Genomic DNA, 19,671 nt, shown 5'->3' with positions numbered 1-19,671 from the left:
TTGAAGATGTCAATTGTTGCTTTAGGAAACTGTGACAGGCATTTTTTCTGACAATTAATTAATTAATTGCGAAAATAATCATCAGACCAATAAATCATTAAAAAAATCGTTAGTTGCAAATATCTATTTAAAAATACAATTTATTAATCTAATTGGTTTTTGGATGAAAATATATAATTTAGAGTGTCTTCACTTTCATATCATGCCAGTATCTTCACTCTAGCTTTAAAACTGAGCCCGCTACAACCTAAAAATGTGCGTTAATGCGTTAAAGAAATAAGTGGCATTAAAACAAATATGCATTAATTTATTGCGTATTATCGCGTTAACTTTGACAGCCCAAATGGCAACATTATCATGTTCACCTGAATCTTTTGTTGCTTTCAATAAAGTGCAGCTTGGCTTGTTTTATTAGTTGAAAAAATGTGAGAACCTCTGCTTTAAACCACGCCTTATGGAGAGCATGGAGTAGATCTATTTATCATGTTCATCTGGTTTATTATTTGAAAAGGGCATCCTGAACCTTCTAACCACAGCTAGCAAGGTCTCACATTTTCAGTTCTCCTGTCTAATTTGAACCAGCAATCCAGGTTACTGTGTGTCGGGGAAATAGCCTCCAGCATGGAAAGAGGCTTCATTGCATAATATTCCAGGTCAGGCTAATATTATCGTCATACATCATGTTCTATAGGAGTTGGAAACGTCTGTGACAAGGCCCCGGGGCCAAGCTGTCTTATTTACTGATGGAAGTGGGTCCGCAGGAGCAGCCAACTGAAACCTATTTACTTTTCTATAGCAGAGACATGAGGGATGGATAGAGAGAGACAGAGTTGAACGGGCTAATCTAACAATTAGTATTCACACAACTGCTTTCCTCTCTCTCTCTCTTCCTACATTTACGTATGATAAATTCCGGTAATGAAACAGTGGCTGGAATTTACACAAAGCTGATTGAATTTCCTCATTAAACATGAGAAGGAAATCATTAAAAATGAGCCTGTAAATCTTCCACACTGTATAATAGAATCGACTTAGTGGGGGTTTGGGCTTTTTCCCCATGGCGAAGACTGAAGTTATGTATTTCAATCAAAGGTAACACCTCCTTTCAAAACTATAATTAGAAGTATAACTTTCGTTTTACTACACTTACATTCGCCCTGTCATAATCTGAAATACTGCTATTTCAACTTGCACTACTTTATGTCTTTGATTCTCATTTTGATTTTACTTGTGTGATTTTCCTTTCTTTACATATACATTTTTAATGAGCATTGTTGAAGAGTACCTGAGACCCAAGATTTCCGTTGCCAACGACTGCTTGCTGTAATTGTTGTGCATATGACGAATAAACAAACTTGAAAATGTATTCACCTTAATATACCAGAATAATATTGTGTTTCCAGTAGACCGGTGGCCAGACGAGGGGTGTAAGACAATATCGATAGACATGAGTATTGCGATATTATGTTGTGCGATACTGTATCAATTTTCCAAAACACTATCAATTTTTAATTAACCTCTCGCCCTGTGTTGGACCCGGCTGCTATATGATCTTTCACAGGTTGTAGTGGGCTCAGTTTTAAAGCTAAAGTGAAGCTACATCATCATATAAACCTACATCCATTGGTACCAACCATGTCATACTAACTTTTCAAGAAGGAGGCTAAATAACGCTCCAAACCTGCGCTAAATTTTGGCGAGGAAAAACTGGCATGGCCATTTTCAAAGGGGTCCCTTGACCTCTGATTTCAAGATATGTGAATGAAAATGGGTTCCTATTCTAAAATGGTGTATTTCTGGTGTGTTCTTTATACTATGACAGTTTTCCTTCAATTAAATTCAAAAATCACAATCGCCTTGCTTACAGTATCGCAATATATTGAATCATTACCCCTGTATCATAATACGTACTGTCTCGCCAGATTCTTGCCAATACACAGCCCTACGCCTGACAATCCTTTTTAGACAGGTAAAGCTTGAAAAAGAAAAGACAGACCAAAAGGAGCCCAAACATCAGAAGAGTCATCTTACTGCTGTAATTGAACAAAACAGTTCTGACCCAAGTCAGTGGCTTCAAACATCCTTTGTAACACCCTGCATATACATACGCTCAAGGTGCTGTCATCCTGTCACTTCTGTAATTTGATGGTGTTACAGAAACAACCTGAAAAACCAACAGCTCAGCTATAGTGCCTTGACACAAATAATGCAAATTCTGTACCGACAATGTAAGATACAGAAACACCGATGTTCAGAAATAACTCAGAATTCTGCTCTTTGCCTTTTTATGCAGTGAAGGTGAAACTGCATTAAGGAGGACCAATGTAAGACTGCTATAATTAGACAGAAAACTCATTCACTATACACTGACTAAAACTACACAATTACATAGAAAACTGGAGCCAATCACACAGACTTTGGGGGTCAACTTCAGCGAACTAATTACACAATGTAAGCTGAAGTTATTTGATGTGACACTTTAAACAAATAATGAGTGAAGGACGAGTGACTTCAATTACTATGTGTACTGTGAAAGAAGTTGTTTGAGGTGAAGAACACCCAACTCTGTCTTTGTTTTGGTTTAACGGCTCACAGCTTTACGCTTTTGGTATAGTCTCACCGCTCTCATCAACCGAGTTTCCAGCTAAAAAAATTCTGAAGAACCCACTGTACGCTACCAGCCCAGCACCAAACTGAGGACAGACAAATTTATCGGCCAGCTGGTGAACATAACGGAGCATTTAGCAGCTAAAGAACCAGATAATTCACTCAAGAGTCAAGCAAAACAGAGCTTTAAGGAGAAGTATTGGCATTACAATGGCCAGAAACTCGTGTCTGCTGGATGTGTAAAGAAACAAGTGTTTACTGACATGTTAGTTATAACTTCTATATAATATATATAATGTGTCAGTGATGTGTTTACAGCTTTTTCCACTGTCCCCAAGCTAAAAAATAACCACTTTAAAAAACAACATTTCCATTTTTCTACTTCCTTGCACTCTTAATCAATTACAGGCAGTTTACTTTAAGTCATCAAGAAGGAAATTTAGTTGTTGTTGTTATGGAGGAAAATAAAAATAAAATATTTGCTTCACTGACACAGACCTGTACCTGAATATAAAAGGGTAACATTAAAAAAAACAACTTCAAACCATGTGAAGTACACAAGTGTATTTTGGTGTCAAGAGAGCGGTCTTATCAGCAGTGGAGGCACAGCTACCTCTCTCACGCATGAATGCCATCTTATCTAGTCAAGAGCTAGCAGCGACGCTACTCTAAACTGTCACATACACCACCCACTGATAAACACACACACACACACACACACACACACACACACACACACACACACACACACACACACACACACACACACACACACACACACACACACACACACACAGCGCTCATCTGGAGCTGAAGGTATCTAAACAAATATTCTCAGAGAGGATTTAATTAGGTCAAGAGAGAGAGAACGAGATCTTAACAAATTAAAAATCCAATTGCCGCTCTTATTAATCCAATCAGTCAGAATAAATTACAGTATTCATTATGAGTACACACTAAACACCTGCGGAAAGAGCACGTACACTGCTCTAACACTGTCTCAATAAAGACTTTTTTTTTCACTATATCATTGTTCATGAGATTGTGTCCATATCCTCTACAACTGTAACAGAAATATCAGCTTCAGGACTTCTTTTTACATATTAAAGAGTTTTTTTTCAATACTTTTAAGTCTCTGGTCTCTTTATCCTTTCACACAATTAGCAGAAAACCAAATACATTGCAGATTAAATGTGATTTTAATGAGTTGTATTGATGCTCTGCCACTGGCACACGGGCCGTCACAACAGATCTGTGGGATCCTCTGCTTTTAGATTTATGTTTACTTTGGCGGTAGATCTCGGAGTCCAGCTTTTAAGCCAACGATCTCGGCCAACTAAACACAATGAGCAACATGTAGTGTGTGTGAGGGTGTGTGTGTGTGTGTGTGTGTGTGTGTGGCTGGGGGGATAAGAAAGGACTTAAAAAAAGATGCAGTTATTATCCTCCTCGTTTCATTTGGCTTCTGCTGCACGCACACAATCAGACTGGGGGATGATGATGCGTCCCAGTCACAGCAGAAAGACACTAAACAAAGTGAGTGTGAGCCAGCCCTGTGTCCTAAAAAAAATACTTTCCCATACAACTAAATTGCATTCTCAGCTACATTTGGAAGGAAACGTATTTTGTCGATAGATTACGTTTGTTATTTACATATCACAAATACATGTGTGTGTCGCCTCACTGTTTTGACCGATGCTCGTTTGCGTCCACGTAGTACGCGCACAAGTGCGAGCAAACGGACGCTGACTGTCATTCACTAAACGTCCCTTTAAACTAACTAAGTAATTTTGTTGCATTTTGGTTTTGTTCTGTTTCAATGTCATAGTCATTTTAAGCCAAACCATGGTGTTTTTTTTACCTTTGTTTCCATTTACAACGTTAACCACGTGTTTAAAACTGTTTAAAACTGCAACCCTAATCCATGAGAAAATGTGTTTCTCTCAAAACGTATTTCGGTTATGCAGCCTAGTTGTATGGAAACGTAATTTTGTGGGAGACAGGGTTGGTGTGAGCGCATGTGTGTGTGTGATATTTATTAACGAAGCCCTACAGTCATCTAGCTGCATGCTGCTTGTTATTTCACAACTTAAATGCAGACGTAGAATTGAGGTTTGCAGAAAGAGTTGTGTGAAACAGAGAAGAAGAAGCATGGACAGAATAAGACTCATTAACAGCACAGACACCAACGACTGGCACAAACAGAATATAAATATATGATAAAGTTGACATTTAGAGGCATCCATAGATGGATGACTCCAACTGACGGCCAATTTGGCTGCTAATCTAAAGGCCAAGGCAGCTGGTGGCAGGGACAAGAGATCAATCGTGAGTGTGTGTGAGTGTGTGTGTGTGTGTGTGTGTGTTTGGGCTCTCACTCACCAAATAGATTGCTGGAGTGGCCTTGCTTGGAGACGGGCCTGAGCTCATTGGAACCCCAGGCGTAGCGCCTGTAGCTGCCCCACGCATGTTTCATCATCTGACAGGGAGGAGGAAGAGGAGGGGGAGGAGGAGGAGGAGATGAGAAATGAACAGAGTTAAAGAGGACAATCAACTCTGAGCTGTAACAAAGAGAATTAAGTCATTTTCATACTAAATGGTGGGTTGGTTTATAGCCCAAATGATACTGACAATGACATATTGGTCTATACACACTAACATAAAATGTTTTGTTATCAATTAATCCGATGATTGTTTTCTCGATTAATCAGTTGAATCATATGGTCCATAAAATGGCAGGAAAATGGTTAAAAACAGACACCAATCACTTTTTCCCAAAGCCCATGTTGTTAGGGCTGGGCGATATGGCCAAAATCTTCTATCACAATATAGGTAATATCATATCTTTTATATTGATTCCCTGGACAATGATACAATGTTTGCCAATATCACAAAGTCTGCCACGATACGATTTTGTCCGATTCAATTCAGGGACCTGTGATCAATATGAGACAATATCATATTTCATATATATTTAACACAATCAGTTACATTTATATGAACTCTCAAAGCAACTAAATCATTATTCTTTAATAAAAACAGATCTCCTGTTGTTCATGTTTATGTGTGAATGTGCAAAAATGTCAAAATAAAGGCATATCTTAAAGATTATGATATGTATCGATGTTTTCACTTTGCATCGTTACTATTGGATCGTTGATCATTGAATCGATGTATCGTTACATCCTACTCCCTTTATGGACTTTGACGTTCTTCATACTACGTCACCCGCCTTCCTTTTGCTCCAGTTACTGTATAATAACTATGACCACTAGAGGTCGCTGCTTAACAATAAACCTAAATATGGGTCATAATAAGCTGCATACACAGACGACCTAAACGGACGATTATATGGAAGGACGATCTGGAAATAAGAGACTTATTTGTTTGTACAGTTCAACACCAAACTGAAATCAATAACAACACAAGTCCAACATCTGTCAGCATTCTCTGTGAACTGACCTATTCAAAATGACGGTCAGCCAGCTATGATTGGTGTTGCTGATTGATTGGCTCATTTCTGCTTAAAAATAAAACCCAAATATCACTCAATTCCCTCCAAAAAGGAACATTTTGCTCTGCCGAGGCCCATTATATGCTGTTGAAACCACTCAATTCCCCCAGCGGGAGTCATTGAAGTTTCATCTTATTTTAATCTGGCGCTGGCTGGGGGCTTGATAGCAGCGTGAACACTAGTTTCCAATCTAACACCCACTCTCATTTCAGTCCTCACACGTGGCTCCTCCTCCAGCTCCAGCCATGTGTCTGTGCTGCTAATCCAGGTTACATAGCATCCTTCTGGAGCTTTCTAGAACCTGCATCTGGATTAGACGCGCTAAAACCCTTTATCCTCCACCTTCAGACGGAAAGTCTGTGCACAGACACTGCAATGATAGTGTGCTTCTTTCATGAATAGGCTCTTACTGGCACTAGGCTGTAACCTATAGCGTACACAGGGTGAATGCCAGCTTTGTACACCTGAATACAAACCACATAGCATTCAGCAAAGTGGGTTGTGAAACTGATGTAGAGCCTGCACCATCTCTCCAGGGAGATCATATTACTGTACAATGCACATCCTCTCTCAGTAGCCATATCCTAGTTGCAAGCGTATACATGTGTGTGAGTGTGTGGTACACTTAATTCTGTTACTGCTGCTGACTCACTGTTAGTTAGCTCACTCCAGGACAAACACTCACTGACAACAACAATTCATTGTGATCATTTCAAAAGGCGGTGACCACGGCAGGCAGTAGACCGGTAGGTTAACGAGTCACTCGCTCAGTGTGACCCGTTTCCCCGGAAACCAAAATTAAATAAGCGAGAAAACCTGTCAATAAACGAGCAATTTACCGATTCGGTCGAGCAGGAAACCCGTGCTGCTACACCATCCCACTTGTCTGTCTCACAGCCATCGCACGTACAGGGGTAAGAGCAAGAGGAGCTTAAGTGATGTTCAATAAAATATGAATGAGTTTTTAATACCCACATGGTGAAAGGCTGCACTGTATTACAACTGCCATTGACAAAAGAACATCACAAGATCCAGTGGAGGCTGTACACGCTGACGACTCTGTCTACAGGTTGCTGGTTTCATTCGTCCCGTTCGCTCCATAACGAGCAGCGGCGTTGTTCATGGGATTTTAGTATCACAATATCAAACAATCAGAGATCTCTGCCTACTGAATGTCTGGGGATATCTAAATGCAAAGTTGTTGCTAGAACGACCGCTAACAAACCTACGAAGACAGAAATCCGAACCTGAAAATGTGAGGCATTTTAGCTTAATAAATTATTTTACTAATCAGTGTTGATGTTACATTTTTTGATTTATGATTACAGCAGCACTTGCATTGTGAAAAGCACTTCAGATTAACAAAACCACCAGGAGGCGTATGTAAGCAAGGTGAAGCCCAATGTTAACAATCACACTCTTTATATAACAATTTAGCGCAAATAATGCACTACTTTGGGAACACTTTACTGCACTTTTGACTGAAAATGAAGAAAAAAGGAGGTCACATGCCAGACAAAGGATGTCAAGAAATGAATATTTCTGCTCATGCACAACCACAAGTGCTGAGCAGGTGCTTAGAAACAACCATAAACAGTAGAAAAGTGATGCTCCAAAGGGGTTATTCTTTTATGCATATTGTGAATATGACTGACAACGCTTCAGTCAAAGATGCTCTCCATCAGGTTACATCATGCAAGCTGAAGAGCCTGGTGCATGAGTAGACTGAATTAATGCTTGTCACACAGCAACTGGTTATTAGATGCACAGTGCATTAAGGACTATGCAATGTGCATTTCAGACACACAGATAACCACAACAACACACACTCACATAAACACGTTGCATGCACAGTGTTTCTTATATTAGAACTTCAGCATTGGTTTACTGGCAGGTAGACATCACGAGATCAAACATGTCAATCTTCACGTGTGCCCTTCTTTGAAAAACACATACACACAGAACAAAAGCCACCGCATTTGCATAACAACTCCCACGTACATCAACCTGACAGCTAGCGAATGCTTTCCTCCATTTAAACCCACTAATTAAAGCTAGTGAGCCTGCTAATTACAGCTCCTATATGCATGTCACATTAAGAGATCTACTCGAATACGCTTTTTCCACCTCAAACGCTGCACTGCAACACATGAGAGGAACACTAAAGCTGATCCAAGGTCTTTTCAAGGATGTTGAGATCAAGAAGACAGATAGATGCCGCTCACTCGTCACGAACAAACACAGAAAAAAAAGGAACAGGGAATGTACACTGTAAACAAATTGGCACTGGAAGGGGGTTAATTTAAATTCTACAAAAAACAATTATTACGACAATGTCAGTTTTCTACATCAGAAAACGCTAGTGGCCAACTAACACTCAGCATAATACAGCCCATAACTCAATACAATATATGTTTATGTGAATGTGGGCGAAGTGATGCTGGTGTTTACCAAACTTCATGAACTAATACGAATTATAAAGGTGTTTGTTATCCCGCCCAACTAGGTTCAACAAAGCTAACAGACATGTCAAGGAAGTCTGGTCTGTACACGATCTCAGAAAGAGATCTGAGCAAGCAAAATATGTGAAAACCTGTCTGGGTGTGTCAAGGATTGATTAACTAGTCTGTTGTGTATAAACAAACATGCAGTTTAGGGCACTTTTGTTTTTATAAAGGACATCCAGAGCCAGATACTACTACTTTTTTACTACTCTATTATTCAGTCTGAACTGACTTGTTTTCTGTGGGGAAGGATTTGATTATTTTGTTGTAACCAATCACTAGTATTCAGCCACCCTAATGTCATATCAAGCAGCCTTAATACTTTGAGGCAGCATTAGAATGTGTACAGTTAGTATACAGTAATACTGACTATACAGGTTGATATTGAGAATGTATATACACACCAGAGGTGGGACCAGGTCATTATTTTGTAAGTCACAAGTAAGTTTCAAGTCTTTGCACTCAAGTCCCAAGCCAAGACAGACAAGTCCTAAGTCAAGTCCCAAGTCCTAAACTTCTCTTAATCAAATGTAATGACATTTTAACAACAGAGTAACTAGTGCCAACTGGCGCTTTGTAACGTAACATTAGTTCTTCGTGGTTCTCTCCTGCAACTTGATTGGATGCTGTCGGATTGGTTCAAACAAAGTGGATCTGGGGAATTAAGTGTCAACTTGCTAGTGGATTGCCTATCCTGTACGTTCTTGCGGTGCCAGTCCGTTTTGCCTCCAGCTAACACCGTAACGCAATCATGACATTCGCACTAAAAGGGTCTACTGCAACTCAACTCGCTTGAATTGCTTGACAAAATCTGAGACATGGGTGTGAATGTAAAGGTCTGAACCTGGCTAGGGTTTCCATACACCATCCTGAGAATTATATTTTGGAAAATAGCTCAAAATCACAGTATATCAATAGGCATGGCGTGCTGTTCAGTAATTCAGTGTGTAAATAAGGCAGGCTCACACTACTAAACATTCCCTGTGTGTTAATGGATTTATTGCCCAGGATCCCGATGTGTTGACTCTAATAGGATTAACTGCTCAGGACTTTCTGGGCTGACCGCTGTTATTAGGATTTGGTGGCTGAAGCTATTTCAGACTCACAATATCTCCATGCTAATTGGCTCCGTGTTTAAGGTGCATTGGTTTTCTAGGGTACCGACATCAAGTCCAATCTAGCCGGAAGATCTTAAGCACATACACACCTCCTCTCATCTCTGGAGCATGCAGACACACAAGCTGAGGATGAGATTACTCGCTACAGAAAGGCTGCGTGAGAAGTGTTGATAATCACTTCCTCCTCCTCCTCCTCCTCCTCCTCCTCCTCTCTCGCTCTTCAATTCATTCCTATTCTCTGTTGTCCCCCTGCTCCACCTCTCCTCTCAGCCTATTGATCTGCCTCAGGCACTGAACTAATAACAGTGTTGTCTTCACTGATGACACACAGCAGCACATCCACACACAGACACACACACATCGCCACGCAGCCAGAGCCGTGTCCTCCCCTCTCTACAACTGTTTCCTGTCAGCAGGACAGCTAATTGTCTTACAGCATGCTAACACACAGATAGCAGCGGGGAATAAAACGAATCACTCTCAGGCACACAGTTTAAAAATTAATACTGATGTTCGTGTAAGGAATGTGCAGATTAGACTTTGTAAAAAAATATATATTAAAACTGCTTTAAAAAGTCAAATTCTAATGTGCAACATCTAAAAACTGCCAGAAAACTTCGCTCCAACACCAAAACACGCAACAGTCTAATTATCAAATATTCAAATTAATGAGGCATCTCAGCCTACAGACCATGTAACTGCAGTAACAAGCTTTGTTTTCTCTGCTGCAGTTGAAACTAACATTTGAAACTCCTCTTTTTTTGACCAGAATACATTAACAATTTTAAAGTGCTCATTCTCTCAAACTCATAAAAACAAACTAAAACCTAAAACAGGAGATGGTAACAAGACTGCTTCACCGACCCGGTCTCGGCGTATTAATAGCACGACATTACACAGACATTCCCGCATCATGAGGACGCATTTTAGGCTTTTCGCATGTCATTTGTACGCCACAAAACAAAACTACGGTAAAAAACAATCACATACGTTAAGGCAACAACAACAAAGGAAAAATATAATGTTGGACTTAAAATACGTATCTAAGCTAAGTATAATATGTACGGAAACAATGTGACACAAGTACGGAAAACATGTCACAAACATCACTAACGTAACTTACAAAACAAAAATAGAAAGTCCTGTGTTTGTTGGACCCATCCACCTCCGCACCCGCCTGCCAAAAGCGGTCTTTCTCGCTTTTTATTCTACATCACTAGCTCTGATCGTAGAGCATTTACATTGCAGTCAGTACAGACTACATGGTGTACAAATCAGCAATACTGAGGTCAAGAACTTGCAGTTAACACAACCCCTCAAGTGGGCAAGACATTTCCCACAAAACAAATCTTTAATGGAAATGAATTGAATTTTGGATGAGACACCACAAGGGGGGAGCCCTTTCCAAGTTTGACAGGTGCTTACTGGGCACCATGACAAATAGCATTTCACTGACACAAAGTTAAATGTGTGTTAACAATGCAACAACAAGGCCAGACCAAGTGGCGTGCTCCCTTAGATGAGCGCCGAGGTACACGAGTCCACCGAGGCCTCGTTTAAATGTCCCCAACATTATAACCTGGCATTGATTCAGTGTGTATACTTAACACCGCCGTTTGTACACACACATTCATGCACACAGTGGGATGATGGCAGATCATTAACTGCTGCTGTGCAAAGATCTAGGGGTTAATGACCCCTGTTTGCTCCAGGGGGTCTTAAGTAATCTGTAACTGAGAGGATGTGTGTAAAACAGGAAAGAGGGGAAGAGTGTGTGTGTGTGAGTTCCTCCTGGGGCTGCGGTGGTGAAAGAGAAGCTGAAATGAATAGTTGGTCTCAGGGGAAACACTTGTGACTAACACCCTTGTAACAGGTGCATTGTGTGTGAGGCAGAGAGAGGGTTAGAGAGAGAAAAGGAGGGCAGTTAGGTGACAATATGGTTGTTGGGCAGATAAGGACATCAGACCAACCGCCAACCGGCATGTGGACCACACGAACTCGCACACACACGCAGACACAATCTGCCTGCCAAAGAAGCATCCCGAGTGAGTGTGTGGTGAAGTACAGATGCTTGACTGCCTCACTCCCTGTCACCTCAAAGAGAGGAAGATAAAGGCAGAGAGAGATACTGAGAGGAAAACGTCGGGTCACAAAAAAGCGAGGAGATAGATAGGAAGCAGGAATGACTGACTACAGCCTGGAAAAATAATGAAAAATACTTCACATATCTGATAGAAAAAGGAAATATCAACAACCATACAAGGCACTGTAAAGCACTGTAATTCGTGTGTATCGCACAAAATGAATTCATATGTAATCCGCATAATTGTGAACCAGGAAGTATAAAGAGAGGGAAGAGATCAGGGTGGACGGGTGGGTCAAAAAACACCAGACTTTTGCCCAGGAGACTGCTGTTGGTGTCCTGTGTGAAACCAGAAATCAACGTAGATTTATTTGTCACGTAACTTACGTACATAAGTAACGCCACTTCCATAGTAACATTAACCCAAACCCCAATCTTTTCCTAAACCTAACAGCGTAGTTTTGTTGCCTAAACCAAACCAAGTTGTTTCCTTCGAGGACTGAAGTTTATTTTGCTGGACATGTGACAAGTTTTGCTGGACATTCGTAGGAAAATGCACAAAAATTAAGAAAAACATTGTAATATCATACGTACTGTTGTATGAAGATAGACGCACTGAAAAGTAGAGTAGTTCCGATACCAGTATCGGAAATGCGTCCCAAACTACCCAAAATTCAGGATCACCAGTCTATGCACCGATCCGATACCATAATTTATTAACCCAGAAAAACATCAACATTAGCCTTAACTGTGCTGTCGCCCAGGATGTATCATGGTTTTCACTGACAACTACTGTCCACTATCCATACAGGGTCAGTAGCAAACAGCTGTTACATAATAATAATAATAATAAAAACTATATCTCTTTTTTATCATGCTGGTATCGGATCAGTACTTGGTATTAGGAGGGAAAAAATGGTATCAGAACATCTCTACTGAGAAGGATGAAAGCAAAACTGAAAAAGATGAGAAATGCATTATATGAACTGTGAGGATAATAGAAAGTGCTCAGCAGGTCACTGATCTGATGATTTTCTGATTCAATCTTTCTGCAAAATTCGAGCAAACTTTTGAAATATCACTTTAAAGTTGAATCAGTTTCTTGAGCGTCAAAAAAGTCATTCAGTTGAATTGAATTGATTTTGATGTGAATTGGATTTAGCTGCTGTTAGCCATGTGTCACTCTGTGGAAAACGAAGATTAGAAGCTATGATATTAGTGACACTTCTGTCTATATTTTATGCATTTTCATCCTCATATCCCATCATTTCTTCAAGTACAAAACCTTCTCTGCTTTGGGTAGATACTAAAACTACTAAAACAGTTATTCTCTTACAAAAGTTTGCAGTTTAATATGCTAGAGTGATTCAGCACATCACAGGAAACATGAACAGAAACTAAACCACAGATAGCAGACTGAGCTAACCTAGAAAAACAGTTTCCTTTTCTGTTCATTTCCTTCACAGCAGTTATTTAAAACATGTGACTTCCTGTTTATCTCATAAACAGGAGGATAAACAGCTTTTTTTGGAAGACCTTCTATGTAGCAGGTGTTTGCAAGAGCAAATCTTCATTAAATATTATTGGTTGACTCACTATGATATAACAGCAGTTGGTCTGTGAGGGAAGCGGAAACAGGTTTGCAAGAGAAAATGCTGTTGAGTGTTTCTTTCAACAGCTGCTAATGAAGCTACAAGAGAATTAACCGAAATGTCTAGTGGTGAGGTGATAGGTCTATGCCCTTTAGTATTTGCATGAAGTACAGCTGCAAGTGCATGAACAGGCCAGAGAGCAGCGCAAAACCACAGCAGCATTTTCAACCAATGAAGCAGTAGATGAAAAGCAGAGAGGAGCATGCTTTTGATTTCACCAGAAAGTTCAAATTGATCAAATTCTTCAGTAAGTTGTTACATGGTTGTTGATTCGGTTGCTCCAGGGTTGTTTACCAGACCCGCCTGTGTTTATGCTATCCTAAATTTAATCTCTCCCTCTATATCCACCCCCTCTCTCCATGTGGGGATGTAAGAAACTGTGTACACCTCTGTAAAAGAAATATTACTGCATCTCTCTCAACCCTATCTCTGAGCCCAGGCAGCCACTGTTGCTGCTTCACACACACACACAGCATCCTATGGGAAGAAATAAGAGCGCATTAAACATTCACTATGATCAACTCGGCGAAAACAAGCATCAAAAAAATAAAGCTTCTCGCGTCACGTAACTCAGATACCAGGAGTATCTATGTATTTCAGAGACAGAGAACAGAAATTGGAAGTCTCAAAGACGGGATGGAGAGACGGAAGACGCAAGGTCTGACACACATTAAACATCATGAAATAGAAATTACATTTTGAAACGTGCCAGACCCCGGGGCTGCATCTATATTAGAGAGGAGAAGAGCCTCTACGCACCATTACGCCACTTATACAGAGACTGCTTAAAGGCTTGGGAAAAGTCTGTTGTGGAAAACATATGGAAAAGGGAGACGCAAGTGCTAATAAAGTTACACAAGACAGGTTTTAGGGTTTGATGCAGTGTTGGAGATCGTCAAGATTATGTTACACGACAACACAAATGTCAAGCTCAATTAAGACTTCTCCAATAGAGAGGTGAAGTCCCGCCCCTCCAGTGGACCACCATGGGACATGAATCACAAATATGATGTTTGTCCATTTAAGGGGAGACACTACAGGTGAATAGGGTAAAAAAGTTAACTAATAGATATCACCATGAAACTTCCCCAGTTGATTTATTACATTAAGAATTATTTTTTGTATTACAAGTTTTCTGGAATTTTATGTTTAAATATGCAAATGAGGCATTATCTTATTAAATATGTGCTGATCTACATACATTTCCAGATCAGAAATCTGAACATTGAATAAAGCCAGGTTCAAAATTATTTTTTTCATTTTGTTGACGTATAAGAGTCAGGAACTTTGTATCTCTCTTTCTTCACTCTAAAAAACAGAAAATACTGTCAACAGCCATAAAAAAAAATCCATTTTCGCCATGTTTTTAGGAATAAAATGTTGTATAAATCCGGCTATGAATGATATATGAACAAACCCCTCGGTAGAAACCTTCAGAATATAGATAGGAATAAAACTGGGAAGGTTGGTGTATGTAAGTGCTACTGAAGTGGAGATTTCTGGCTCAGAGTATGAGAAAAAAAAACTAATTTTAAGAAAATGGCCTTTAAAACATATGAATTGTTAAATTCCATACATTTTGCAGGACCCTACAGGTGAATAGGGTAAAAAAAAAGAAATAATAGATATGACCATGAAACTTCCCCAGTTGATTACTTAAATTAAGACAATTATTTTTTTTATGCGTATGTTTAAATATGGAAATGAGGCCTTATCTAATGTTAACTTTTGGTGAATTTAGGAGAAATCTAGAGATGCAAATTGACAAAGTAGTAAAATAAACACCTAAATGTGTATTTTGGATGTTATCTTTCCACTAGTCTGAAAGAAGACATGTTATGGAAGCAAACTAGCCCAAAATCTCAAAATCGACCAATGCATGAAAAACGATCTTTATGTCTAACGTTAGGCTATAAGCGAACTACACCACGGTCGCATGAACGCAAGTATACACAACGAGGCGGACGAAGTGGCGTGATGACGTTTTTCGAGTGTCATCCGTCTTTTTGAAGACATGTGAAAGCTTCAGTATTTTATGTCATAGAACAAAATGTTAAAATCTCTTAAGCTTGTGTTAACCACAGACTTTATTTCAAGCATCTAACCAAAAACCCATTAAAAAAACCCATTGAATTCCAGACGAGGAAACAGGAAGTACTAAAATGCTAACTCATTTCCAGGTTTTAGGACTCATTCCACAACCTCTATCGGGTTATCTCACAGCACACATTTTGGCTTGTCACAGTACAAAAGCACAGATGTAGCCAACAACATTAACAAAGGCTCTGTTGTATTAGGTGCCAGTGAGCCAGCAGTCACAATACCAGGAACAACTAAAATGGAATGCAGCCATTATCAGTGATGTTACTTGCACCTGTGTTTGAAGTCTCAAACTGTCTCCACCATTGGAAAAATCTTTTCCAGGCACAGCACAAAAGTAGCTTGGGCACATTTTGTCCCACCTGTGTGTGTGCAGTATTAACTGAAGTATGGCATGCAAATGAGCGCAGGTACAAATAATTCGAATTACAAATGTGCAAGAATAATGGCCAGTAACGCAGGTGCAGCAATTTCCTCAGTGTGTTGTGGTTTAATGACAGGGAAATGAAGGAGCACATTTCTCTCCAGTGTGTGACAGTAACTGAAACATGATTTTGTAGAAAAGAAAAGCATAACATAGAAGAGGCAAACCAAAGTCAAGCCTGGCATAAATACAGGCTCTATAATAGGTGGCTTTAGAGGAAGAGAAGTAAAATGTGAGGAGGTGAAGAAATAACTCGCACAAAGTAGTTAGACATTTGTTCCTCAAGTGCTGAAGGATCATTTGTATTGTTTTACTCGTTCACTATAAATCATGTATACTTTATATCACTGATGATCATTTCTCAAACCGCATTGTGGAGTTTCTTCTTGCCTTCCAGGCAGCCATTTGTTTCCACTTTGGTGCAAAAATCAATTTGCAGGAAATTACTTGAGTGATGTAATTCATCACAATGATGAACATGATGAGTGTTTTTGTTATTGTCATCAAAGTAACACTATCATCGCATGGAAATGCATTTGTGAGTGCAGATTGATTTGTAATGTCTGCAGAGCATTAATATTCAACTATATGATAACTTTGATGAAATAAGCGGACAGTTTTACGTCTCTACTAGTTGATTTGTCATACAGAAATAATTGAAAACAATAGATGTGACATAAGTGGGAGGTATTTTATGTTTTTCAAAACACTTTAAATGCTTTATATGCTTCAGTGCAACTGGCCAAGACAAAAAATATATATCAACACTGGACTAAAAGTTCACTGGCTCTAAATCATATACTGCATATATAGATGGATGACACGTCTCAACTTCCTCCCACTGTACAAAAGTGAAGCCAAAATATCCCAGATACCGGAGCTGCCACCTTGAGATTTTGATGTTATTTGTGTCTGCACACCTTGTTAGCGTGAGCCAACTAGCTGCTACATTAGCACTACGGTAGCTGTTTGGCTAGAAATACCCAACAACTAACCATAATATCTCTAAAACTACATTTATGATCAAATTGACATGTTTTATTACACAGACTCGTGAAGGTTATGGAAAGTTACAGTTAAATCTCCTCTCTCTCTCGGCTGCGACTACTTCACTCAGAGCAGCTGCCAATCATGACGTCTCACCCCCTTTTATAGCATCAAATAACTAATTTAAACCAAACTTATCAGAAAAATGAACACTTGAATGAACAGTAGCGTGATAAGAACTACCCAAAATGACAGAAACCATCTTTTCGAAAAATGTATTTGACGTGTACTTTGACTTTTGGCCCATGTCCCATCTGCTAATATGGAAAGGGCGGGTTTATGACCTATACTGCAACCAGCCACTAGGGGGCGATTGAGATGATTTGGCTTCACTTTTGGTGAGCTGTCATGTCATCCATCATTATAAAAAGGCTATACTCTAAACTAGTACTCTAAACTAAGTACTATTTTGCACCGCAGACTTTGAAAAGCCCAAAATATTCTAGCAATGATAACCAAAACGCCAAATACCAATGTGATTTCACGTAATTCTATACGTGTTCAAAACTTACATCAAAAAGACACTCACTTTCTCAGGCACCACCCCCACAGAGTGAACATGAAGGAAATTTGAACTAGAGATATTAAAGCCAAAATCCACAGTTGGAGCGCACAAAACTCCATCACCAAAACTATGACGACTGTGGTTGATTTTGTCTGATCTACATGTCAGTCTTGGGAATGATCCTGGATGGGTGTTTTAAAATAAGAAGTCAGCAGCTCAGATTTGGCTACAAAATGACATCAATAAGTCTGTGTGTGGATAAAACCATGGAAATGCATCAAGCAGTCAACCATGCCTTGAACCGAATCCAAGTCTACTTCTGCAAAAATACTTCCCTTATATTTGTTGCATAGAAATTGCAGCAGATATTTAAATGTCAGACAGTTTTGTTATCTTCTGGTCTCATATCAATACTCACAAATTCATATGTAATCAGCCCTAAGGACATGTGAGCTGTGACACTCAGAACAACTGGTTCTTCCCAGCACAATACTAGAGTGCAGAAAACAAGCTTTTTGTTGCCACAACTCCTTATGTGTTGGTAGAAATCTTTAAAGAGATACAGCCCGACACGAAACTTGCTTTCTGACCCACGCTGTTTGGGAACAACACTCACCAACTAATCGTTTTTCCACCTCGTCTCTTCAGATGTTCTCGCTGCTCAGAGACAGAGGACATCTCTCCGCCTAGGGACCGCTTCTTCAGGGATCAGTGAGGGATTTCCTACGCGGTTTAGTATTTCAGCAACCATATATGGGTCAGTATTGTACTGCTGGGAGAAAACGATGCAGCCTCCTCACAGTCTCTGCTGACAGAATAGTAGTGGGTGTAATACTTTGTTTCCATGATGGCCGGCTGCAGCTGCTACACCGCTACCAGCAAACACTTTATGCAGCTGTATGTGAAACTATCAAACACACGGTGACAAACTTACAATGACAGTTTGCTGAAAACAAGTTGCATGTCATGTTCATGTTTTTGTAAGACAGACAAAAAGGAAAGCTGTCAATAATGAATGACACAGTCAGCTTTATCACGCACACAGTCTGACATACTAGTATCTAGTACTCTTTGCAATGATGAATGATTTGAAACAAGTTATCTTGCTAAATCTTCCCTGGCTGAATAAAAAGAAGTGCATCTTCTTCTTGACCTGCCCAAAACACTATCAAACACAATACTGAACACACATTTTGGGTACAAGTTTGAGGGGTAGTTTTACATATAAGGGAAATAGGAAATAGCACAAACAAATATACAGTGAGCAACAACAATGGCTGCAGTTAAAGAAGAACAAAGCAAACTGAGGAAGATCACAGTGTTTAAGAAGTTATCTGATTGGGCATTAAGTTTAATATCTTTCTAACAAGCCCTTCCAGCAAACCTCCAAACCATTCACTCTGTAATGTCGAGCACCAAATGTTAGCAATGAGACAAAACCCAAGGCTACTGGAGGCTTTTCAACAGAACTGAATAACTGCTCCAGCATACCAACACAGAGGATTCAATTCACAGTTTCATGAGGTTCGTGATCATTATCTCCCAAAACAATAATTGATTTTTCTCAAGACCAGACAAAGAATGCAACGGTACTCCACACCAGGCAGTGGAGGAACAGTGAAGTGTGCAGAACTGAGCTGATTCGATCAGTCCAAGCCAATATTGAGCTTATGGGGTTCTTTCACGCCTAACACCTGTTTGGTTCAGTTCAAACAATAGACCGGTGTCCGAAACTAACTTTTTGACTCACCGTCCGAGGGGACTGGTAGATGAAAAAATCCACCGGCCAAAATAACAAATTGCCTTTGTGTCTCTCATATACATTCGTTTCAGTACATTTCACTGAGATAATACAGAAATATGTTGAATACAAACTTAGAAAACAGGCCAGGGCAAAATTTAAAGCAAAATAATTTAAATATATTGACTCTTTATCAATTCAAGCCTGAATACTAGGCTCGGGCAATATCTATTTTATTATACCTTACTGACATTGGCTTCATTTTTCAGCACCGGAGGTTGCCGCTTGGTTCAAACCAACTCTGGTGCATTTGTTCCGATTGGTTTGGTTTGTTTAGGCTGGTGTGAAAGCTGTTTATTGAGCTCTGGAGCACACC

At 39.7% G+C, this 19,671-nt stretch overlaps 1 protein-coding gene across 1 annotated transcript in view; it reads right to left on the bottom strand.

Moving 5' to 3' along the window:
• The window catches only part of man1a1 (mannosidase, alpha, class 1A, member 1), a 148,173-nt gene that overhangs the window by 104,477 nt on the left and 24,025 nt on the right, over nucleotides 1-19,671 (bottom strand). Inside the window, exon 2 of the mRNA XM_037750428.1 lies at nucleotides 4,990-5,086. Within this exon, the coding sequence (XP_037606356.1) occupies nucleotides 4,990-5,086 (97 nt within the window). The remainder of the gene's footprint in view (nucleotides 1-4,989; nucleotides 5,087-19,671) is intronic.

The sequence above is a fragment of the Sebastes umbrosus genome, chromosome 18 (genome assembly GCF_015220745.1).
Source record: "Sebastes umbrosus isolate fSebUmb1 chromosome 18, fSebUmb1.pri, whole genome shotgun sequence".
NCBI lineage: Eukaryota > Metazoa > Chordata > Actinopteri > Perciformes > Sebastidae > Sebastes > Sebastes umbrosus.
The sequence above is the reverse complement of the archived record's forward strand: the minus strand, read 5'-3'. Positions and strand labels throughout refer to the sequence as shown.